General features: G+C 44.4%; 1 protein-coding gene across 4 annotated transcripts in view; it reads left to right on the forward strand.

The window, feature by feature from the left end:
* The window catches only part of LOC137378504 (eyes absent homolog 2-like), a 310,299-nt gene extending 285,985 nt beyond the window's left edge, over window positions 1-24,314 (forward strand). For 3 of the 4 annotated variants that reach the window (XM_068048842.1, XM_068048843.1, XM_068048845.1), the window contains 6 exons: window positions 9,055-9,113; window positions 9,232-9,392; window positions 10,736-10,850; window positions 14,633-14,754; window positions 15,788-15,888; window positions 23,423-24,314. In XM_068048842.1, the coding sequence (XP_067904943.1) occupies window positions 9,055-9,113; window positions 9,232-9,392; window positions 10,736-10,850; window positions 14,633-14,754; window positions 15,788-15,888; window positions 23,423-23,503 (639 nt within the window). In that variant the 3' untranslated portion in view covers window positions 23,504-24,314. The remainder of the gene's footprint in view (window positions 1-9,054; window positions 9,114-9,231; window positions 9,393-10,735; window positions 10,851-14,632; window positions 14,755-15,787; window positions 15,889-23,422) is intronic. The other variant, XM_068048844.1, reaches the window with a different exon arrangement.
* Window positions 24,315-26,076: the final 1,762 nt, after the last annotated feature.

Consider the following 26,076-nt stretch of genomic DNA (forward strand, 5'->3'; position numbering starts at 1 on the left):
TGTTCCCAAGTTTAACTAATGCAACTTATGTCCTCACCTAGAATTTTTGCAGGGGTCCTCCTGTTCTCCTGTCGTTTCTTTGCTTTTGCTTTGCTACTCTCACTCATTTCCCCAATGACAGAATACGAGACAATTAGTTCACATATTATGCGGGGAAAAATGGCGACGTGAGATTCTCCAAGGTTCTTGTAGAAATAAATATCCTGATTACAAATATTCAAGAAGAATTTCAATAGCCATTTCAGATGTGCACCAACCATGAACGAATAGTGGTTCATGATTTCAGGAACTCATTCCAGGATTTGTGTCTGGTACAAGATTTCCGTAAGATGTAGCAATCCCCATAGAGATTCTTCCGGAAAAGTGGAATGAATACCAACTGGGATGATTTCTGGGCTCTGATCCAAGAAATACAAAATGAACTGAAAAAATTCAGGGTTTTTATCTTCAACATAAAAACAAGATGAAAGGTCAGAAGGGACATAGGGCAAGTGTTTAAATTGCTGAAGAACTGTTCCAGTATAAATTAACGAGTTTGTTGTACTTCCCATGGAGCATAAAACAAGAGAACATGATCACATGAACTGGGAGAAAAGGCCTAACATGGAATTGGCTGTGACTTCTTCCTTCTGAGGATGAGGAAATAGGCAGAGCTACTATCATAACCTTTGATAATTTAAAAGACAGTGGGGCTGCTTTTCCTGAGGTTTTCTTCCAGGGACTGTGCATTCCATGTGCACAAAGCACAGGATGTAGGGTAAGGGACCAGTTATGCTGGGAGTCCAGCCCAATTCCTGCCTCCCACAAATAAGACTGGCAAGAATGAAATAGAGTGGGAGTTTTTAAGAGGACAATATTGTGCGAAGAATGAGGTAAGTAATCTATCTTCTCCACATACAATTGGCCTATAACAAAATTGCATAGCTGGAGATGGGTGAATGTTCAGCTTGTTCAGAAGCTAACTTTGTTCAGACCAAGCTTTTGGTCATCTGGCCTGATACCCTTTAATGTGGCTCGGTGTCAAATTTTGTTTGATAACACTTGTAAAGTGTCTTGAGATGTTTTGTTATCGTAAAGGCACAATACAAATGCAAATTGTTGTTGTGCTTCTTCTTCTTGATGACTGAGGTTATGGGCTGGATCTTTAGATCCTGCTGGGGGCAGGAATGGAGGCGGGCGCTAAAAATAGTGGTGCCGACCGGCATGACGGTTTCCCATACCCGTTCCTGCCACTGGCGATTTTCCTCAGGACGGCGGAAGGTGGAACCAGGAAACCAGCCCCATTTGGAGATGAAGCCAATCAATGTTGTGAATAATGTTGGCCACTTGTTGAGGGCCAGTTTGGGATTCTGATGGGGCACACGGGTTGCATGCTGGATCAGAGACAGACCAGGTACGTGGAGGTGGCAACACTGCAGGGAGCCAGTCATGGTCACACCATCAGCTTAGGTAGGCCAATAACTGGGAGCACAGCTGAAAGGGACACTCAGCCATTGATGCACAGGTGCTTTTGGGTGAGTATAGGTTGCGGGAAAAGTGGTCTGTATGCTCTCGGGCAGTGTAGGAGGTCGTCACCCTCTTGGTATTACGGGACAAAAGAGGAGGGGGTTAGCATTCCAGACATTATTGAGAGTCCAGTTGAGTGCAATTAAGTCAGCCGCTGGTAATGGGAGCTCGATGCTCAGATTTTGGGTCTAATGGCGATGAGGATCAACATCCTTAGCAGCAGAAGCAGAGCCGCCAACATGAGGAGGGCAGAGGAGTGGGATGAGGGGCAGGAAGGCAACAGATGCCTTGGCCTCAGCATAGGGTGTACTACTGAAGACGGAGCTACCTGCAGATGTCGGAAAACCAGTGCCGCAGGAGATTGCAATTTTCCAGGCAGATAGTCACGGACATTTGTGCTCTCATGGCGGAAGACCTCACAACTCCCAGCACTGCTCGCTATGCCCTGCCAGTAGCCGTCAAAGTCACTGTGGCCTTGAATGTCTTCACCCGCTCTGACTACTTCCAAGGATCAGCTGCAGACCTTGGTGGTGTCTCGCAAATGGCTGTACATCACTGAATCTCACAAGTCACTGATGCCCTATTTGGGAGAGTTGGACATTACATCCAATTTCAGACAGAGTCTCACAGGCACAAAGCACCAAGGGTTTCCCTGCCATTGCTGTATTCCCCAAGTTACAGGGCATCATTGATTGGACCCATGTGGCCATCAAGGCATTGACTGACTGGCCAATGAGATTAATCAACTGGAAAGGCTTCCACTCCCTCAATGTACAAAAACAATGGCCTCCTTCATGTGTGCGCTCGCCTTCCTGGTAGCTGCCTTGACTACTTCGTCCTTCGGCAGTCCAGGGTGCTGCAGATCTTCATTCCACCTCCCAAACTATGTGAATGGATTCTAGGTGACAATGGTTATCTCTTGAAGGGATAGCTACTCACCTCTTTATGTGATTGTGAGACAGAGCCATAGAGGTGCTACAACTGAAGCCATCTGCTCACAAGGACCGCCATCGAGCAGGCCATCGGGCTTCTGAAGATGCAGTTCCAGTGCCTGGACCAGTCAGGTGGTGCCCTGCAGTATACTCTTGCAAGAGTCTCGAGCATTGTATGGTCTGCTGTGCTCTCCATAATATGGCCCTCCAGCGAGCCATGAAGAGGGTAAGGCACTGGAATGGCACAGCTCATCGGAGGATGAGGAGGAGCAGGGGATGGAAGAGGAGGAGGAGGAAGATACAGAAGACTGAGGTCCCCAGCTGCGCAGGGAGGTGGCTTGGCCCAGCACAGGGCTAGTCAGGATGCCATTAATGCCATCATCTGATCCAGGCACGCTTCAGTTGAGCCGTTCTAACCCGGGAGGATGACACAGTCCATTGAAGACGCAGCCTTGACTAGATCCACTCTTACCGCTAATTCATGTTGCAGGTCTGTCCAGCAATCTCACTGTCCCCCTTCAAAGACCTTTGCTTCCCCTCACCACTTCTTTGTTCTTTTCCAGTGTTGCCATTAAAGAATGGTTGCTCACATGTCTGGCGTCATTTGTCAATATTTACATTGTACTCAAAAAATGAATAAGTGCACATTTACGGGTAAGGCAAACCCCAGTGAACCACTCAGTGCTCTGCCCAACGCAGTGGCCTCAGCTCTCAGCCACTTCCACACGGTGTTCCCCTTGTGGCCATGGATGAGGTGGAGGCAGTCTGCTCGCTTGTCCCTGCTTGCAGCTGAGATGCACGTGGTGGTCGTGGAGATGCCAGTGGGGGCACATCCAGAGGCTGCTGCAATGGCATCAATACAGCAGCAGCCGCAGTCACTGGACCTTGCTGCATAGATGGTCCCTCAGTCATAGGGGCCAAGGAGGCTGATAATGATGATGCTGCCACATGAGTGTTGGCACCTGCATCCTTCTCGGTGACTGCCTCAGCCCTTGACAGGAGCACCAGATGGCTGGGGGGAGCATCAGTCAAGGCACTACTGGCATCCCCTCAAAACAGCTCTGCACCATCAGCACCACTGATGCATTCTGTGCATGCCAATGCACTGTACTTGCATCTGCTCCGCGCGCTGTCGCGTATGGCTCTCCATGAGGTTGACCACTCTCTCAATGGAAGAGCTCATGCGTTCATGAGCCATGGTGGCGCACATGAGCTGGATGGATTCCTCCATTGTCAGACCAAGACCCCACACTGCCTCAGAGCCTCCTTTCCTGTGACTCCCAAGGCCCTGCAGTTCCACCCAGCTCACCAGGGTTGTGACTATCCTCCATCCTCTGAGGGGAACTGCCCACAGCTGCCTCTGCCTCTCTCAGCTCCTCCTACTCACTCGTGACATGCTGATCACAGTGCAACTCTATCTAATCGTGCACAAGGACTGACCGATGTGAGTGTATCTGCGCTGGTGGAGGGTGCACTTGTAAGATGTGACGGTGCTAGCTCTGCTGTCTCTGCTTCTTGTGAGTGCGCTGGTTCTGTTGCAGGACTCTGGTGTTTCTCCTTCCACGTCAGAACCTGTGGGAGACACAAGAAGACAGCCTGAGAACTAGCCTTTAAGAGCAGAAGTCTCTGCACTGCTGAAGCATCTGAGTCTTTGGCATGTTGTCAGACGAGGAGGAGTGCACTCCAACCCCTTTATCTACAGATTGCAATATCTTTTCACCCTCTCCACCAGGAATGCCCATCTCTCCTTCCCTGACTTGCTCCTGTGGGGCCACCCTTGTGATCTCCATGGCTCCCTCCTCCATAGCAGTCACTTATGTGTAGACAGGCACTCCTCCTCCTCCTGACAGAGCCCCTTCTCTGACATTGTGAGCCCTTTTATCCTGCAGGGACAAAAGAGAGAGAGATAAGGCACTGCTGGCATCTCTGACCAATGCCAGCACTGGAATAGAAACCTGCATGTATCAGTGCTGGCAGATCCTCAACAGCTCTGAGTCTTGCTGAGGGGCCAGTCGGTACCCTGGGCACACAATACTCCCATGTTCAGGAGCAGCATGTGCATAAGACCCCTAAGCTGGTGTGTCTGCTGGAGGTTGAATATCCAGAGGCCTGTCATCAGGGTTTGGCTTTGCACTCACCTTGCCAGAGCGAAGAAGGTCATTTAAACTTTTCCGGCACTGGAAGCAGTTCCTACGGACCATTATTCTGCTGCTGATGGTCTCAGTCACGTGCAGCCATGCCAGCTTTGTTTGGGAGGATGGCCTTCTCCTTCCACACCCTGGAAAAAGGACCTCCCTCCTCTGCCTCACTGCTTCCAGAAGGACCTTTAGGGCAGCGCGGAGAATAGCAGGGCAGCCTTGCCCCAGGTGCCAGGCCTTTGCCTCTCTTCCTCAATCCGTAGTGCTTGCATTTTCTCCTGCAAACGACAACCACAGTTATGGCTGCCATGATGTGTTTAAATGAGGCCCAGCTTCTTCAGTCCTGCCTGCATTCCCACACCCCCAGCTGCTATTTGGCTGCCCAGTCATTAAGCAACCCGCCGCCATGAAAATCACGGACTGTAACTACTTCCCCCACCACCACCGCTCCCCCCCCCATTCAGGGCGGGGTTGTGACCCGGAAATAGTCCTGACGTTGGCTTCCCGACCCCAGAAGAAAATCCTGCCCTATGTGTCCGAAAGTTGGCATCAAAGTAATGTTGATGAGTTCCTGCAGTTCATCCTGTAGATCCACATAATAAGTTCAGATGATGCTTTTCTGATTGCCCCACCATGTACTTGTATTGGAACTTGTATTTAACTGAGAATATGATGTCAGTTCATTGTAGAAAAAAGCAATCCTTAAACGAGAATGAAAGTTTGGGTCTCCCAGTCAATTGCCTAATGTCTCAGTGTTTGATTGGCCTTAGAATTTGCAGATCTTGTAGTAAAGAGCCAATTGTCTTGGTGTTGTAACTACTGATGGATACTGTTAAATGTATAAAACAGCACTTTGAAAGCCAGAGATCTTCAGAACAATTGGGTATTTGTTCATTATGTTTGTCCAATTATAAATCTGAAAATATTTGTGCATGTGTCCCACTCATTACATAGCCTGAAGGCAATACAGCATTCTAATTTTGTACTGATCAGTGTGGTTTGGAGATGCTACTCCCATTCTCAGAGCATCAGTCTAACTGTTGAGAGAAGCAAACCCCTTGCAATTCCAAATTGGCTTGCAATCATTTCTTAATGGGTTTGGCTGAGACTCAAACACATTTATTCAGCAGAACAAGTGTATATATAATGTTTTTGCATAATAAATCATTAATGTTTGTCCATAGCATGTAATAGCTAAACTATGCAGTGCTAAACAATTACATATGCAGTTTCAGAAGGGCTCATTCTATTGACCCATGTTGATTGCAGCAGTGAAAATTACGCTGAAAGATAGTGCAAACCCTCAACCAAGAAATCCAAGCTTGAAAACTGGCCTCACACTCAAGTTTCCCCTAAAGGATAACTTTCTTTGCTTTTTGGCTAGACCTGCGTCAATGAGGACTGCTAACACGCATGGAGGCCTTTTCCCACACACTTTTAAACAGTCAGTGCAATAAAACAGCAACTTTTCAAAGTTTATGGAGACACCTGCTGGCTAGAATGCATTGGATTGAATAGCAGCCATCATTCAGATTCAAGGGGATGTTAACCTTTGAGGTAATTGAAATAGGTTAAAAGTGCAACAAGAAGACATCATAATGGGCCATTAAAGATCGTATGTTGGTGTGGTTTGATATTATTTTAAGCCTCCGTTTTGAGAGCTTGAGCTATGGGAGGAAGCCCATGAGTAGGGCCCAGAGATATATTTAGAACATTGAACCAAGTATTCTCATTGGGCCCCATCCAAAGAGCATTTGAATTTCTCATTTCCCCCACTCAAAACCAACGTACATTTAAGATGTTCAGTTTGCCTTTACAGTCAATTTCACCGGGTTTTCACTATTATCCAATGTGAATCATTGTCATAGTTTGATTTATCATAGAAATGGTTGCAGTTATTTTAGACATGTATAAAAGGTCACTTCCTTACTTCTGCAGGGATCAGGTTTAGGGTAAGCCACATTTTTGGGGGGGGAAAAAACTGAGCCTGTATGGGACATGGTGGCTCACGGTGTTAGAACACTCTCTTTTACCTTTGGGACCTGTGCTTGAATGCAGCCCAGACTGAAAGGATTTAAGTTTCTCCTCTCTGCCCTCTCTAAAGATCTTAAGAAAAATGAGTTCAGGGATGTGTCAGTGAAGCTTCTAGTAGGTACAAATATACAGTACAAAATTACCCCTATCTACCATTAAATTGGCAAGCTGAAGGAGTGACTTGTGTGAGAAATGGTGCAAAGGAGTGAACTTCTAAAGTTGGAGTTAAGGCAAAGGCAGAATAGAAGCTTTACTTTATAACAGTGGTTCTGAAACTGGGGTCTGCAGACCTCTAGGGCTCTGTAGAGACTTTTCGGGGGGTCCACAAAATAATCAGTAATGTTGCTGGGCTTTTGCTGAACATATTTTACAACAGTGGCAGAAAGACATCTGACAATAACAACATGCAGCACCACAATTATTTTCAAATAGGACTAATTATGTAATAATTTACAATGGTTAGCATTGAAGGAGCCTCTGTGGCTTTTGCATCTTGAGAAATGTACAGTTTACAATTACTTCCGGGGAGGGAGGTGCCATGGTCAAGGCAAGAGTAAGCGCATAAGCAACAGCCAGAGGTGGGCTTGGTGCAAGTTGGGAGGTGGAGATGGAGTGGGGCCACAACATGTACAGCACAGAGTGGTCTGGCTATCTCATCTAGAATGGGAGCATGCATGGGGAAGCACTGAGAGGGGCATGAAGATCGCCATGTGATGGCCGCCAAAAGGTTGATTGATAGTTTGTGAGTGTCGCTATCTTCTGCTATTCTCCAGTTTTGGGGTGAAATGGGGATTGTAGAATTCTAGACCTTTTGGTGGAAAAAAACATATTTTTAGCCTATGTTTGTCCAGAATTTACTGTTGTTGCTATTAGAATTTAGTATTAAAATTTAGATTGTGTGGTGGGGTGGGAGGGAGTTCTGTGATTACTAATCAATTTGAAAAGGGAGCCTTCAGAAACATTTGAGCACCACTGTAAGTAACAGCCTACCTGATGTGGGAATGGGTGATGGTGACAGAGTGGAAAAAGTGGAAGGGCTCTTTTCCTCAGCACTGAGCTCCCTCAGCCTGATTCGCACGAGATTCAACTGATAAAAGAGGTTGCCAGTGGTCCGTCATGAAAGAGAATATTAAGCATGGTCAATTTTGTAATGCTTTATTTGTAACTAATTTACTGTTTCTGAATAAGGAACACAAGCTGGCACTCTCAGACATATGCTAGTTGAGAATACTACATATCCATTTATTTATTTATGTTGTATTTCTATTCTCATCTTTTTACCTCCAGGCCAGGATTAATGCCATTTCTCTCTGATGGGGCTGTCTATGCAGCTCCTGTTTTGCTCTTTAGGCAATGCTGCTGGGAGATCAGGAGGGGTTCCTTCATCCCAACCCCTCAACTTCCTTCACGGCTTCACCTGCTAAAACAGCTCCAATTGGGAAAGTCCGTGGGCACTTACATATTTATTTTTAAAATGAGCAATTTCTGTCAAGACTATTCTCTGCTTTTCAACATGGGGTGGCACAGTGGCTAGCACCGCAGCCTCACAGCTCCAGCAACCCAGGTTCGATTCTGCATACTACCTGTGCGCAGTTTGCAAGTTCTCCCTGTGACCGTGTGGTTTTCGCCGGGTGCTCCGGTTTCCTCCCACAGCCAAAGACTTGCAGGTTGATAGGTAAATTGGCCGTTATAAATTGCCCCTAGTATTGGTAGGTGGTAGGGGAAGGTGGGGATGTGGTAGGAATGTGGGATTAGAATAAATGGGTGGTTGATGGTCAGCACAGACTCGGTGGGCCAAAAGGCCTGTTTCAGTGCTGTATCTCTAAATAAATTTTTTTAAAAATCAAGATTCAAGTGAAACCAGTAGCTTAACTCCTTTCTGCTGAATGAAACCCATTTATGATTGACAGTTGATGTCATATATAGTTGACTAGTGTTATTTTTGATTACGCCACTGCACCACTGAGCTGGAATGGACATTGCAGCTTTCAATGTCTCTACACATTTACCACCAAATGAACATCTGCAAAAGGAATTTACTGTAACTTCTTGTGATTCAAAGCGATAAAGTGGAAATACAGAACTTGACAGAACTACTAAACATTTCCTCATTAGCTGTATTTTCCAACTACATTCTTTTGTAAAAACCTGTGATCTTGCTCATAGGATGCTAAACGCCAACATGGGTTTCAACTTCGATCTCAGTACCTTGAGAGAGTACAGCTAAATAAGACAGAATGTAGATACTGGTAGGAGGCTAAAGGTTAAAATCATTTCTCTGGCGTTTGATATAACATCCGTTGCCATATTTTTATCCCCAACTGATGCAGGAAGTGATCTTGACATGGGAAAGTGCTACACTGCAGACTGCTTGGTGTCTAGAATAATTGATGTGCTCAGTCGTTTAAACTTCAAAGTGGTTATTTTTTATTACATTTTCGCAGGAGTGTGACCAGGTTCACATCGACGATGTATCTTCGGATGACAATGGGCAGGATTTGAGGTGAGCTCTTTGCTGAAAATAAACCCCCACGTGGGTTGTTTTATTCTCCAGTATGTCAGCTGTGCCCTAATTAATGGAACTAATGCCACTAACAGTCTTCCTCTCTCCTCCCACACAGCACATATAACTTTGCAACAGATGGTTTCCAAACAGCAGCAGTTGGTGGAAACCTTTGTATAGGCTCTGGTGTGCATGGGGGTGTAGACTGGATGAGGAAATTAGCATTCCGCTATCGTCGAGTAAAAGAAATGTACAACACTTACAAAAACAACGTTGGGGGCAAGTATCTGCAATTTAATGTATGCTGAAAGCTTTCTTATCATAATATCTCGGCACATAGATGCTGTCACAAGTCATAGAATTGACAGTTCCACTGCAGAGTGATTCAGTTGGAACCCTTCAAGTTGTACCGAATTTGACAGATCTTGCACTTAAGATAGAAATACTTTTTGTCTGTCCCAAATGAGAAATTTCTGTCAAAAGGGAAAAGCAAAATGCAATGAAGAAAAAACACACAGGATATAAAGGAAAATGCACTGATACTGGGCTATTTCTGGGTTAATTTCACAAATGAATCATCCAGCCTTTTGACGAGTTTATTAAATGTAGTAATCCATCACGAGCAGGACAGTATGGATCATTTCTGTCGGAGGATTCATATCCAATCTCACCCAATGGGCTGGATTTTACATATCCGCCGTCAAAATTGGCGGCAGATGTACACAATGGCGGTCTGCCCATGCGGACCACACATCGCAGAGCCACCACGATATTAAACGCGGCGGCTCATTTAAATGGCCAAGGCAGATTGCCCCCCACCCCTACCCCCACCCAATGACGTGGAGGGAGCGGGCAGTCCGTCCCCGGCAATGGCGTCAGCCGCCTATACGCAGGCGCCAATGCCATTTTTAAAGGGCTCCAAGCCCTACCTTGCAATTTAAAAATGTAAAGAAATACTGATTGTAAACAATTTAATAAAGTGATCCTGACCCTCTCCCATCACATCCCCAATAAGCATAGAAGCAAATTACCTGCCCCCAAAACACTCGACCTTCCCGCCTCAAAGTTCATCACCTTTAAACTTTACCCCTTCCCATCACCCCCTAGACCAATGAAATTACTCTGACACTGCTTCCCCCCCCCCCTCCCCCCCACCGCCACACTGAGAAACTTACCTGCTCCCATCTAACCACCAGTGTTCCACCTCAGATCCCCAGACGGGGATCCGAAGGTGCGGGAGTGCCGGCCAATATCCCTCCAGGACAGATGGTGGGAGTGGGTAAGTAATCAATTCCTTTATTTAAATAAATTTAAATATTGAAATCCCATCGCCTGATGGTGGGAGAGCTGCCACGAGGCCTCGCCACTGCCAGTAATATTGGGCTGGGTCTTCCTAGCGTCGAGACCCGTGGCAGGCCTCTGCCGGAAGCATTTTCCAGCCCCACCCGCCACAACCCCCAACATCACAGGGGCTGCAAAATTCGGCCTAACGTTGCCAAAGTGGTTAACTGTTATCCTTTGTGTCTTTTCCTGGTTTGTCTTGACTATGGAACTGTGCAGTAACAACTTGCTACCGATATCAGTGACCCTGCATTAAGCCTTGGTTCTTTGTCATTGCATAGGTTTAATCGGAACACCCAAGAGAGAAGGATGGCTGCAGCTGAGGGCAGACATGGAGGCTCTAACTGACCTGTGGCTGACACATGCACTGAAAGCACTCAGTCTAATTAACTCTAGGTAAGTGGCCTGTGCTCACTGGGACCTCTTAACCTGAAATATGTTGAAAATGTGCAGTTGGGGTGAAAGCCAGTAAATTAGCTGATTTAGGTCTTTGGAGTTTTGCAAGCTGCTTAATCTAGTGATGTCCTGACTACAACAGGCATACTTGATCCTATTCTCTCATCCAGTAACATCATTCAATATTTCTGGATTAATGTAGGCAGCAGGATTGGGATATGTACATTTCCTGATCTGCACTATATCAACTGCTCTCGGGTGGGATGATAATAAGGGTGTCGTAATTGGCCTAAGTATCTCTGAGTTAGAGAGTAGAATAATCGGCCAAGATTTCAGCTCCTGATTTCTATCCGATAGCCCCTGTTGTAAGCATGTGTTTGTGTTCAGCTGTGATGGAACTAGCCTGCCAGAATTCACTGTCAAGACCAATATGAGCAATTCCCACTTCAGCAACAAGTCAAGAGTGACCAGAATGCTTTGAACTTTCATTGGGCAAGAGAGAAAATTTGTGAAAAATTGTGAAAACAAGTGTCAGACTGTGCTTATAGAAGGCTGGGACCTGAATATATGACATTTTGGATGGACAGGAAACTAGGAAAAGGTGGAGGGGTATCTCTGTTAATTAAGGACGACATTAGTACAACAGGGAGAGGTGACCTTGATTCTAAAATTCAAGATGTAGAATCAGTTTGGGTAGAGATAAGAAATAGTAAAGGTAAGAAGTCACTTGCGGGAGTAGTTTATAGGCCTCCTAATAGTAACCACACAGTAGGACTGGGTATACAGGAAGAAATAATGGGGGCTTGTGAGAAAGGTATGATGATAATCATGGGTGATTTTAATCTACATATAGATTGGACAAATCAGATTGGCAAAGGTAGCCTGGATGATGAGTTCATGGAGTGTTTTCAGGACAGTTTCTTAGAGCAACACATTCTAGAGCCAACCAGAGAGCAGGCTACTCTAGATCTGACAGAGACAGGATTAATTAATGACCTCATAGTGAATGCACCCGTAGGTAGCAGCAATCACAACATGATTGAATTTTGCATTCAGTTTGAAGGTGAGAAGAGTGGATCTCAGACTCATGTTTTAAACTTAAATAAGGGTAATTATGAGGGTTTGAAGACAGAACTGGCTAAAGTAAACTGGGAAATTAGGTTAAGGGATAGGTCAGTAGAGATGCAGTGGCAGACATTTAAGGAGATATTTCATAACAGTCAGCAAAAATACACCATCCATGGCTAACAAAGGAAGTTAAAGATAGTATCAAATTGAAAGAAAAAGCATACAATTCAGCGAAGAGTAGTGGCAGGTCAGAAGATTGGACAGAATATTAAAAAACAGCAAAGAATGACTAAGCGAATAATGAGAGAGGAATTAGAGTATGAGAGAAAGCTAGCTAGAAATATAAAAACAGATAGTAAGAGTTTCTACAGGTATTTTAAAAGGAAAAGAGTAAGTAAAGTGAGTGTTGGTCCTCTAGAGATTGAGTCTGGGAAGTTAATGGAAAATAAGGAAATGGTGGAGGAATTGAACAGATTTTTTGCATCTGTCCTCATTGTAGAGGATACAAATAACATCCCTGAAATAATTGTGAATCAAGAGTTGAAACGGAGGGAGGAATTTAAAACAATTACCATTACCATGGAAAGGGTACTGAGAAAATTATTAGAACTAAAAGTTGACAAGTCCACAGGTCCTGATGGACTTCATCCTAGGGTCTTAAAAGAAGTGGCTGCTGAGATAGTGGATGCATTGATTTTAATTTTCCAAATTCCCTAGATTCTGGAAAGGTCCCATTAGATTGGAAAATAGCGACTGTAACTCAGCTATTCAAGAAAGGAGGAAGCCAGAAAGCAGGAAACTACAGGCCAGTTAACTTCACATCTGTCATAGGGAAAATGCTGGTTATCGCAGGTCATTTCAAAAATCTCAATGCCATCAGGCAGATGGTTTTGTGAAAGGGAAATCATATTTGACTAATTTATTTGAGTTCTTTGAGGAAGTAACAAGCAACGTGGATAAAGGGGAACCTGTGGATGTGGTGTACTTGGATTTCTAGAAGGCATTGACAGGGTGCTGCATCAAAGGTTACTGAACAAAATAAGAGTCCATGGTATGGGGGTAACATATTAGCATGGATAGAGGATTGGTTAGATAACAGGAAACAGAGAATCGGCATAAATGGGTAATTTTCAGGTTAGCAAGCAGTAACTAGTGGAGTGCCACAGGGATCAGTGCTGGGGCCTCAACTATTTACATTTTATATCAATGACGTGGATGAAGTGACAGAACGTATGGTTGCTAAATTTGCTGATGACACCAAGATAGGACATTAAGTTGTGAAGAGGACATAAGGATTCTGCAAAGGGATATAGATAGGTTAAGTGAGTGGGCAAAAATTTGGCAGAGTGAGCATAATGTGGGAAAATGTGAATTAGTCCACTTTGGCCAGATGAATAGAAAAGCAGTATATTATTTAAATTGAGAGATTGCAGAACTCAGAGATGCAGAGGGATCTGGGTGTCCTAGTACACGAAACACAAAAAGGTCCAGCAAGTGTTTAAGAAGGCAAATGCAATGTTGTCATTTATTGCAAGGGGAATAGGATATAAAAGTAGAGATGTTGTGCTACAGTTGTATAGGACATTGGTGAGACCACATCTAGAGTATTATGTGCAGTTTTGCTCTTCTTACTTAAGAAAGGATATAATTACATTGAAAGCAGTTCAGAGAAGGTTCACTCGACTGATTCCTGGGATGAGAGGGTTATCTTATGAGGAAAGGTTGGACAGGTTGGGTCTGTATTCATTGGAGTTTATAAGGATGAAAGGTGATCTGATTGAAACATATATGATCCTGAGGGGACTTGACCGGGTGGATGTGGAAAGGATATTTCCCCTTGTGGGAGAGACTAAAACTAGGGGGCACAGTTTAAAAATAAGGTGTCTCCCATTTAGGACAGAGATGGGGAGAAATATTTTCTCTCAGTGGGTTATGAGTCTGTGGAACTCTCTTCCCCGCATGGCAGTGGAGGCAGGGTCATTGAATGTTTTTAAGGCAGAGGTAGACAGATTCTTGACAAATAAGGGAGTCAAAAGGTATCGGGAATAGGCAGGAAAGTGGAGTTGAGTCCACAAACAGATCAGCTATGATCTTATGGAATGGTGGAGCAGGCTCGATGGGCCAAATAGTCTACTCCTGCTCCATGTGCATATGTTCGTAAATTACTTGCTTTGGTTATTGAAGGTGATGAATGTAGGTGTGATTTTTTTTATTCGTCCATGGAATGTGGGCATTGCTGGCAAGGCCAACATTTATTGCCCTTGAAAAGGTGGTGAAGATACCCCAATAGTGTTAGGGAGGGAGTTCCAGGATTTTGACTCAGCGTTGATGAAGGATCAGTGATATATTTCCAAATCAGGACGTTGTGTGACTTGGAGGGGAACCTAGAGTTGGTGTTGTGCCTGTTGCCCTTATCCTTCTAGGTGGGACAGGTTGCAGCTTTGGGAGATGCTGTCAAAGAAGCTTTGGCGAGTTGCTGCAGTGCATCTTGTAGATAGTACACACTGCTGCCACTGTGCGCCAGTGATGGATGGAGTGTCAGTCAAGCAGACTGCTTTGTCCTGGGTGATGGTGTTGAAGTCAGTATGATGAAGTGCTCAGGCACAATGAAACCCAATGTCATAAAGTGGAACAACCCAGACAGTGCAATTAGGAGCAATACATCACAGATAACATCTTTGTAAAAATTTTGAGTTGATTGATTTATCTTCCAGATCAAATTGCGTTAATATTCTCGTTACAACAACACAGCTGATACCAGCCCTCTCAAAGGTATTGTTATACGGCCTGGGTACAGTTTTCCCAATAGAAAATATTTACAGCGCTACAAAAACAGGTAAGCACACGAATTTTAAAGGCTCTATGAAGCCATTTTATTCTAAATTATAGATGATAATCACCAGGTGCAACAAGCAATTAGGAAGGCTAATGGTATGTTAGCCTTTATCGCAAGAGGATTTGAGCACAGGAGTAGTGAAGTCTTGCTTCAATTGTATAGAACCTTGGTTAGACCCCACCTGGAGTACTGTGCGCAGTTTTGGTCCCCTTACCTTAGGAAGGATATTATTGCCATAGAGGGAGTGCAACTAAGGTTCACCAGACTTGTTCGCGGGATGGCAGGACTGTCCTATGAAGAGAGATTGGGGAAACTGGGCCTGTATTCTCCAGAGTTTCCAAGAATGAGAGGTGATCGCATTGAAATCTACAAAGTAATTAAAGGGAAAGACAGGGTAGATGCAGGTAAGATGTTTCCCCTGGTTGGGGAGTCTAGAACCAGGGGACACAATTTCAAAATAAGGGGAAGTCATTTAGGACAGAGAGGAGGAGAAATTTCTTTACTCAGAGGGTTGTGAATCTTTGGAATTCTCTACCGCAGAGGGCTGTGGAAGCTCAGTCATTGAGTATGTTTAAAGTAGAAATTGACAGATTTCTAAATACTAATGACATAAAGGGATATGCAAATAGTATGGGAAAAAAGGCATTGAAGTGGATGATCAGACTCGATGGGCTGAATGGCCTGCTCCTATGTTCCTAGATATATTTGGATCAAGAGCAAGAAAGAGATAGCACATCCTAATTGGACTGTGGTCACTTTTTGCCTAACTATATTGTGACTGTACAGAGGGCATGCTCTTCTTAGCCATACTGTTGTGAGACTTAATTCAACCCATGACTGCTTTAATAGAGATGTATGGGTTATCTTGACATTGAATATATTTTCACACATATTTCTGAATGCTCCCCCACAAGTATTTTTCAACAGTAGCAGCCATCTTTAAAAATCAAAGTCATACTCATGAGCAAACACTTTGCAAAGTTTTACTGCTCACCGAGATTGAAGGGACATCAAATCTATTGTTTATTTTTAGGGAAGGAAAGTTGTTTTGAAAGAATAGTTCAAAGGTTTGGAAGAAAAGCAGTCTACATTGTGGTGGGAGATGGAGTCGAAGAAGAACAAGCAGCAAAAAAGGTAAGCTCCACGCATCGAGCTTCATCAAATTCCAGGTGGATTAAATGTACTAGTTATCCAAGCAATGCAGTTACCTCCCCATAGAGCTGAAAGATTTGTGAGACATGGTCTGTTGCTTATATTCCTTATGGCTTTTACACCCTTTAGATTAATGACTTCCAGGCCTTTATATGGAGCAATGAAAATTTTAATTTGTTTTCAGTTCTACTTGGGGAGGATTTTTAATGGAACAATTGCCCATTTCTTGCCTGATAAACAGGCTCCTGGCAGAGGAAAGTCTGGTTCTTGGACGCCTATTTGCCTGCCTGATTCAATTTTCAGTCAGCCCTTCAAATGTGTGCCCAGCTTTTTCACACAAAGCAGACGCGCTATTGTTTAAATATGCAAATTGGGGTCTACGTTGGTTGTAGAACTCAAGTAGCATTTTCATGTACAAATGAACAGAGCATGCACCATTCATGCTATTGCCAGTTATAGCAGATGTTGAGCAGCCTAACCAACAGTCCACAAAAGGAGGTCCCTGCAGTTATTACTTTTTATGAAGCCCTTCGAAATCTTTTGGCCCATTCTGCCCTCCCCCTCCCCCTCCCCCTCTCCCTCCCCATCAACAGGTCCTACCTGCCTGCCAGCTCTGTGCAAATGATGCCTGAACCTGAAAATAGTTTGAGTCTCTTTGCTTGCGGTCTTGAGTGGGCACCACAGAGGCGTCACTGACTTCACACTCATTTTGGGCCCGGGTCCAACAACTGTTACCCTCTCTTACCTTTGGTGTCTCCTCAGGCTTGGAGTCACCTCATCATTCCTTCCTGATGTCCCTGGTATTTCATTCTTTTCAGCCTTGGTGATGCCATGCACCCTGAGCCTTGGTTCTTTACATGGTTTCTCAATAGATAAAATGAATAGCATCCCGTAAAATGCTCTGGGGCGTTTTCCCCCATTACAGCTGGGCCGCATGCTGATAGCACCCTAAAATCTAAATGCCAGCTCTGCGTCTTTTATTTTAGAACAAATTGTTCATATACTATAATTTTAATGGAGGAGGTGGCAGTGGTATTATACTACCCTTCTTTGGCCTCCTTGTCTCGGGAGACAATGGGTAAGCGCCTGCAGGTGGTCAGTGGTTTGTGGAGCAGCACCTGGAGTGGCTATAAAGGCCAATTCTAGAGTGACAGGCCCTTCCACAGGTGCTGCAGAAAAATTTGTTTGTCGGGGCTGTTACACAGTTGGCTCTCCCCTTGCGCTTCTGTCTTTTTTCCTGCCAACTGCTAAGTCTCTTCGACTCGCCACACTTCAGCCCCGCCTTTATGGCTGCCCGCCAGCTCTGGCGATCGCTGGCAACTGACTCCCACGACTTGTGATCAATGTCACAGGACTTCATGTCGCGTTTGCAGACGTCTTTAAAGCGGAGACATGGACGGCCGGTGGGTCTGATACCAGTGGCGAGCTCGCTGTACAATGTGTCCTTGGGGATCCTGCCATCTTCCATGTGGCTCACATGGTCAAGCGATTTCAAGCGCCGCTGACTCAGTAGGGTGTATAAGCTGGGGATGTTGGCCACCTCGAGGACTTCTGTGTTGGAGATACGGTCCTGCCACCTGATGCCAAGGATTCTCTGGAGGCAGCGAAGATGGAATGAATTGAGACGTCGCTCTTGGCTGACATACGTTGTCCAGACCTCGCTGCCGTAGAGCAAGGTACTGAGGACACAGGCTTGATACACTCGGACTTTTGTGTTCCGTGTCAGTGCGCCATTTTCCCACACTCTCTTGGCCAGTCTGGACATAGCAGTGGAAGCCTTTCCCATGCACTTGTTGATTTCTGCATCGAGAGACAGGTTACTGGTGATAGTTGAGCCTAGGTAGGTGAACTCTTGAACCACTTCCAGAGCGTGGTCGCCGATATTGATGGATGGAGCATTACTGACGTCCTGCCCTATGATGTTCGTTTTCTTGAGGCTGATGGATAGGCTAAATTCGTTTCAGGCAGCCGCAAACCTGTCGATGAGATTCTGCAGACACTCTTCAGTGTGAGATGTTCATGCAGCATCGTCAGCAAAGAGAAGTTCCCTGATGAGGACTTTCCGTATTTAGTCTTCGCTCTTAGACGGGCAAGGTTGAACAAACTGCCACCTGATCTTACATGGAGGAAAATTCCTTCTTCAGAAGACTTGAACACAGCAGGGGGAAGAAAATCCCAAACAGTGTAGGTGCAAGAACACAGCCCTGTTTCACGCCACTCAGGATAGGAAAGGGGTCTGATGAGGCGCCGCTATGCTGAATTGTGCCTTTCATATTGTCATGGAATGAGGTGATGATACTTAGTAGCTTTGGTGGACATCCAATCTTTTCTAGTAGTCTGAAGAGACCACATCTGCTGACGAGGTCAAAGGCTTTGGTGAGATCAATGAAAGCAACGTAGAGGGGCATCTGTTGTTCGCGGCATTTCTCCTGTAGCTGATGAAGGGAGAACAGCATGTCAATGGTCGATCTCTCTGCTCAAAAGCCACACTGTGCCTCAGGGTAGACACGCTCGGCCAGCTTCTGGAGCCTGTTTAAAGCGACGCGAGCAAAGACTTTCCCCACTATGCTGAGCAGGGTGATTCCACGGTAGTTGTTGCAGTCACCGCTGTCACCTTTGTTTTTATAAAGGGTGATGATATTGGCATCGCGCATGTCCTGTGGTACTGCTCCCTCGTCCCAGCACAGGCAAAGTAGTTCGTAGAGTGCTGAGCGTATAGCACTCTTAATTATTTCAGGGGTAATGCCGTCCTTCCCAGGGGCGTTTCCGCTGGCTAGAGAATCAATGGCATTACTGAGTTCCGATTTTGGCTGTACATCCAGCTCATCCATGACTGGCAGAGGCTGGGCTGCATTGAGAGCGGTCTCAGTGACAACATTCTCCCTGGAGTACAGTTCTAGGTAGTGCTCAACCCAGCGGTCCATTTGCTTGCGTTGGTCAGTGATTGTGTCCCCTGATTTAGATTTGAGGGGGGGGCGATCTTCTTGATGGTTGGCCCAAAAGCTCTCTTCATGCCATTATACATTCCTCTGATGTTTCCGGTTATTTGCGCAGCGCCTGGCTGTTCTTTGTGCAGCGCTTCTGGCTGTTTTAAGTGCTACGGATGTTAACTCGCTGGGGTCTTTCTTGTAGTTCAGCAGTGCAATGCGCTTAGCGGCTATGTACTACCCTACATGCTATGATATTGGGGTGTTGGTATTGTATACTTACTGTACAATACCATATTCTGGGATCTAATCTTGTCTGAACAGTAATAATATATATATATACTTTAGTACACCATTACTGGAGAACTACCCTTATCTGCTGTAAAAGAAAACTTGAATTAAACATTATCCGTATTGTGCTTTCTTTATTCCCATGCCTCAGGCATTATATTATCCACCAATTTCCACCATTGAGCCTGGTGTTGGGGGAGGGGTATTTCCATGATGACAGATAGTGGAGATCCCACTGGATAAGCTGCTCGATCCCAGTAGCTGGTTCATTGAACAAAGGTACAGCAGATGTACCCAGTAACATCAAAGAAAACCCTGTTTCCCAGGGTCAGCACCTGAAACAACTGAGCAAACAAAGTGTTTTCCAGGATATTTAACTCTAATAAGCTTCAGTGGCTATTTGAAGAAAAGGTTTGAAGTGGCCTCTTACTGATGTCTCCTGGTGTGAATGCTGTATTTGTGTAGTGAAGGCATTGTGTGAAGAGTAGCCAGCATGCCTGGCTTTAGGTTGATTGATGGGAATGGCTGACTCGGTTACACACCTGAGCTACATATAATAGCATGAGGAGAGACTTTCACTGCAAATAACTGTTTTGCCAACAGCAGTGATGGTATTTGACATTAGCTGGATCCTTATTTAGCATGTGTTGGTGAGTTTCTTTTTTCAAAAGAAAAAGTACCATAAAAATACTGAAACACAAACAGAAGTAAGAAACAAAAGCTCTACATTAATAGTGTATTTTGGGAAACCACAGTGCTCATCTACGGTTTGTTTTTTCTTGGACTGCATGGAGGGAAAAGAGAAACAGAGCAAGTACTAGCTCATCAACGTGACCCATTTAAATGAAGGCACTGAGATCCATCTTGCCAGATCCACATTGAGAATACTTCAGTAATAGAAACATCCTTTCAAGTGATCACTACCCACCTGGCTGCTATTTTTTACTGTGGATAGTATGGGTTATTATCTACCACAATACATTTTTCCTATATATAAGGTTTAGAAAATCTAATTTCTTTGTGGTTACTTTGATCTTAAAATGAAAGCGTGTGATTTTTCTGAATTATCTTTCACTTCTCAGCATGAAAGTGAGTTGCCCCTTTGTGAAGAAATTAACTTGTTTATAAGTTGGCAATATGTTATCAGTGGCTGCTGCAAAGTCCTCCTGGTGGCAACACCACTACATGGTGTAGAGGGCATGAAGGTCCCAAATACTCTACAGGAGTTGCACAGTCTTCTGCCATAACTCTGCTGGAGGTCAATGGAGCTCACTGGAAAATGTCAGGGACCCAGTTTCACAAGGAGCCATGTTAATAATGAAGAGGTGAGATGTAGTGACCAGATGGATATAAATGGGCTTCATCAGAGGGGTAAAGACTAGGGAAGCAGCTAGAACCACCAAATAAAAATTACTAATTTCCCCATTAAACAGGGCAAAGAGTTGTCCACGACCAAGTGTTGTAGACTGGCACATTCCAAGGTCCAGGTCTACGTGCTGAGGGACGCACTAAAGCTTGGGGCAGCCACTGCAAAGGCTCAATGGAGAAAGACCACTGTGTAAGGTTCCCCCACCAAAATGAACTGAGGGGCTGGATCCATGGGAAAACCCCTCGGGCTGTATACACCAAATATGGGTTTGCTGTAAAATGTACATGGCATGTAAAATGGAATGGAAGGGTTGTGAGGCAACTCACTCCTATATCGAAGAAAACTGATTTCCTTTGCACTTTTTGTAATGTCAACTTGGTGCTGTTTTGGACTGCTTTGTAATGTATTTTTACAGATTGTTATGAATAAAATATATTTTGGGAAAAAAAAAATTAAAGGGGACATGGCCAACATCAGAATTGGGCGGGGAGGGAGGGGTGCAGATGGTGGGCAATTGCCCCCTCCCTTCCCAGGTCAGGCAAGTGCCAGATTTTCAGGTTGCATGGGGCAGGCAGCCAGGCAGGCACAAGAGATGTGCACAGAGTGGCACTTGCATCCACTGCATTCAGATTAGATGCCAATCCAGTAACCCCACAAGTTGAGGCTATGATCACATCCTGAGGATTTTCAGGGCCGCACCCAGAGTCAAATCTTCCCAGCTCATGAGAGCCACCACCAAAGGCTGTGCAAAATGTGGACTTCAATCCATCATCATCATGACAATGTACCAATAGCATTAGAGATGGCTGGTGTGGGGAATGGAAATGTCATCCGAATCAGTAGATGATCCTTAGTAAATAAAGAGGGAATCCCCATTTCTAATCTTTGACTCACCACAACTCAAGTCAGCTACAAAATTAATGAGGACATTTTATACGAAAGCACCAAGAGCTTGCCACCTGCGATATAAACCAAATTCACTGAGCGGCATAGAGTGGGTACCTGGCCATTAGTATGTGGAGAAGGATGGAGAAAGCAGGTTTGGAGCAGTGCAGCTGGTAAAGTACAGACAAGATCTAAAACAGGTAAACAATATCTGACTGACAGACATCCAGGCCAGCGCCTCGGGAAGTGCTTGTCAAACAGCCAGTTACAGGAGAAGTTCTCAGCCAGGATTCGGAGGCCAGCAGCACCGAATAGAGGTGTCACCATCCAAAAGAAACCGGTTGTGAGAGAGGCTAAAATGACAGATTTTGGAAAAATCAGAGAATTGCAACAGAAAATAAAATGGATTTAACATGACACGATAGGTCTGCAATCCCAGCTCACAGTCTTGGCTGCAGCCCCCGCTCAGCTTCCAAGCCCAGTTCAGGGTCCAATTAAAAATCCAAATCTCAAACCCAAATGTTGCTACCAACTGTTCTGTTGACCATATGGGGCAATGAGGCTACATACCTTGAGTTGGTGTGGAGATGTTTTTGTGTTGTACTGAGTTAAAGTGGGCAATATTAACTCCAGTTTAATCATTTTGAAGTTGCTTTGATTTAGCATTTGTTTTGGTTTCCTGGAGGAAGCAGTGAGCTATAACATTTGTTCTATGTTGAGTTTAACGTTACACAAGTCGGGTTGGATTTTGTAGGTTGGGAAATGGCGGCCACCCTGTACGGAACCCGCGCTGCCGCAATTCTGCAGTGGGCAGCCACTTTACATATTCATGGCGGCCGCTCCCCCTCCCCCCCCCCCCCCCAATCACGTGGCGGTGGCATCACTGATGCAGAAGCAGGTGCTGGCGCCATTTTTAAAAGGCTGCCAGCCCTGCAGACCATTCAACAAAGTGCAGAGTTCACCCCTTCCCCCCTTCCCTATACAGTGCGTCCCGTCACAGAGCAGCAGAGCGGCTGCCATGGGGCTTCCCTGCCGCCGGGAAGATCGGGCCTGACAATTCCAGGATCGGGTCCTGTGGGGGCCGCTGCTGCTCTGATTTTCCCGGTCCCCCCGCCCGCCACGGAACCTGACATTGGGCTGGGAACAAAATCCAGCCCAGCCCGTGTACATTATTCACATGCCGGGTTGGGGTGTGCTAGATAAATGATTATTTCCACTAAATCAACAACGTTGAACAATGCGGTGGAGCAGCCTATTTGTTGGATTAATCTGACAAAAGTGTATTTTACAGATTTATTTTCACGATTCGGGTCAGTTGCTTTATGCCACAATGCAATACTGAAAGAAAGCTACTTCAACTGTTCAGCTTTGAAGAGTAATTTAGCAAGACTCGACTGCCAGCATGGAGCCTCCCTAGATGGGAGTTTAGTTAGGAGACAGGACTATAATGCAATGGGGCCAATATTGTGAGCCTACTCCAGGAATAGATCCTCATAGGATTACCCTCATATTCTCTTGTATTAAGTCACATGAAGTAGTATACACATTCTAAAGCAAGAATAAATAGAGGAAGAAACCTTCAAAATGTGTGCAACATGTACTAAAATACAAAAATCAGACCGCTTAGAACATAATCCTGTGCCTTCAGCGTTTCCCTCTGCTCACAGTAAATTTCTAAATCCACCGCTGCCAGTGTTTTTCTAACATTGAACCTGGGGCACATTACCGAGGGACTGAACTGCTCGTTGCAGGTGATCTATAGTAAATCTGATGCAGAAGTGCTCAATTCCATCACTGGTGGTTACAACACAAAAAAGAACAATTCATTAAAATAATCCCTTTTTTGTTAATTTCCTTCTCCACTGCACTCCCCACCCCGCCACAACTCCTTTAGCAAGTGGTGCTATCGAGCTGAACTATTTTTTGTGGTTTGATAAATTGTTCTGAATTAAATGTTCAGATTGAGTGCCCTGTTGTAAGTGTTAGGATGATTACTTTAAGTAAAGACTTATTGTTTCAGCAAACTCTCTTGTGCTTTCTGCAGAACAATATGCCATTCTGGAGGATCTCGTGCCACGCAGATCTCGAGGCCCTACGGCATGCTCTTGAACTTGAGTACTTGTAGCAGAAAACAGACTGCACCTTCGCTCCTTGACTGTGGCGCTGATCCAGCTATGAGATGTGTGGATTATGCAGTTGATATACGCTTTGTCTTAACCTTCACAGAAGAAAAATGAAAATGATTTCAGAATTTTGAATGAGGTCTGACCTTGACAAAAAAAAATGATTTAAAACCACTGCATCAAGGTCTTCATCATGGAAATGCGCCTTTATTGAAAAGACACAAACCTGATATGTTAACTACAAAGTCAACTGAGCCCATCTTTATCATCAAGACTTTACTTTGGACACCAAGAGGGAACAGAGACTTGTGGTCATCAACTGCGTGGTACAATCACTGTTTTTAAGAACATAAGAAATAGGAACAGGAGTAGGCCATGCGGCCCCTCGAGCCTGCTCCACCATTCAGTAGAATCATGGCTGATCTGATCTTGGCCTCAACTCCACTTTCTTGCCTGTTCCCCATAACCCTGGATTCCCCGATAGTTTGTTTTTAATGGTCCTTGCTATTTATGAACTCATACAGCCCCCCCCAACACAAACTGTGCTCTGTGTAAGCACACTTGCCCCAAAAAGATGATAAGTTCTTATTTAAAAAATGCAAAACCTGCTATTGCTAAGACAATCAAAAGACAAATAATCTTTTTTGTGTAAATTTGTAATCTTACGATATTTCTCTGTCTCTCTGATACTGCTCAAATTGTTTTCAATAGTAACTGCAAATAGCAACCCGTGAGTGTTTTTATTAAAAATAGGTGTTCTGTGGACTGTGCATGTGTCTACACTTTGCCTTATACCACCACCTTGTTGATCAATACGTGCAGATAGTACTTTTGTGACAATGAATCTTGTGGTTAAATGGTATTGAATAAAAAAGCATTTGAAATTTTCCAAGGCCTTCTGAAACAAGTCAAAGAAAAGCCAAGTAATATGACAGTTTTTCAAAGTGAAATGGACCTACCATTTGTCCAATAGCAAGAGTGTAACCACTGTCCATAACTGCGGAGCATATCCTCACACTAACTACATACAAAAAGACAAATAATTACTAGCTTATGGTTGATTAAACAGCTTTTCAATTTAGGATTCCTGTTTGTCCATATCCTAAGGCAAATTTAACAGACAAGCAAAGAGTACCCTACAAATATTTAATAAAGGGCTGTATTTTAAGGTTTTTCCTAGACATTGTAGGTCCTTAAATGCTTACATTTGTAAGGCCAATTATACACACAGCTTCTATTCTTTACCTAGGCTAAGCTGCTAACAGTGGACCATGGAAATATAGGAATTGCTAAAAGGAAAAAGACCACACAGTTCATCAAGTTAGCCTTCCACCAGCCTGATAGTCATATGATACAATGATAGTGGAGTTTTGACGAATCAGAGCAATCAATCTCTATTAATTATACTACAACAATATATGGAAGCATGTTGCTCATCCAAGTTCCTGTTGGGGAAGCCACAGCCCTTCAGTGCCCAGTAGTTGTGCTAGACTGTGCAGTTAGATAATGTTCATCCACTTGATAGCCGACAAACCTTTTAACCAGCAGTCTCTTCTGTGTAAATCCATTCACTCCATAGTTGGCCACTAAGATTATTGGGAAGCTCCTTGATATCAATGGAACTAAAACCGAGAGGGTTTACAAGAGAGGATGATCCACTCTGCCAGGTTACTGCAGGTGGTGAAGTTGAAAAGTATCGCCCTCATTCCCCCAAAACAGCTAACACTGTCACTTATAAGTCCTGTTCCCAGGATCCTATGAATGTATTCACCTTAGAAATATGGGCAATTCAGCTAATACGAGTTCTGTCACTGCTGTTATTTTGAAGATTGAATGATTGAACACCCTGTTTTGATTATAAAATCCTGTAGGAACCCACTGTCATTTACACAGTGACTGCCTATAGGTTACAAGTTAATTTTGCATAATCAACAGACAGGTATCTCTATATACGAACGCTGTTTAGGAACCTGGCCTTGACTTAATTACCCTGGATTACTGAAGAAAATTTAGCTAACTTTTTCAAGAAAAATAGGGCTTGAAATAATTAAATGTTCAGGCAAACTACTGTTCACTTTTTCATATAGTTATAAGACTGCTAAAAGGACTAGAACATAGGAGCAGAAGTAGGCCATTCAGCCCATCAAGCCTGCTCCACCATTCAATACGATCATGGCTGATCATCCACTTCAATGCCTTTTTCCCCCCACACTATCCCCATATCCCTTTATGTCATTGGTATTTAGAAATCTGTCAATCTTTGCTTTAAACATCCTCAATGACTGAGCTTCCACAGCCCTCTGGGGTAGAGGAAATAGCACCATTGGTCATTGCAAGGGCAACAAGGCAAACAGAAAAGTAACCTGCCACCAGAAATCTGTCAGTGCTGCTCTGACATGAATAGCGAAGAGGTGAGTGAGAATCATGTAGATATTTTCGCCCAATGTGTAAGCAAATCTCAGGGCAGCTGGATGAGATCCAGAAACTTACCACATTGGGAGAGAATGCCCATTCTCTTACTCAGTGTGGTGATTTTTAATCATTTTGATGTAATATCCTTCAAACATTTGAACTA

The sequence above is a fragment of the Heterodontus francisci genome, chromosome 16 (assembly GCF_036365525.1).
Source record: "Heterodontus francisci isolate sHetFra1 chromosome 16, sHetFra1.hap1, whole genome shotgun sequence".
In the NCBI taxonomy this organism is placed as follows: Eukaryota; Metazoa; Chordata; class Chondrichthyes; order Heterodontiformes; family Heterodontidae; genus Heterodontus; species Heterodontus francisci.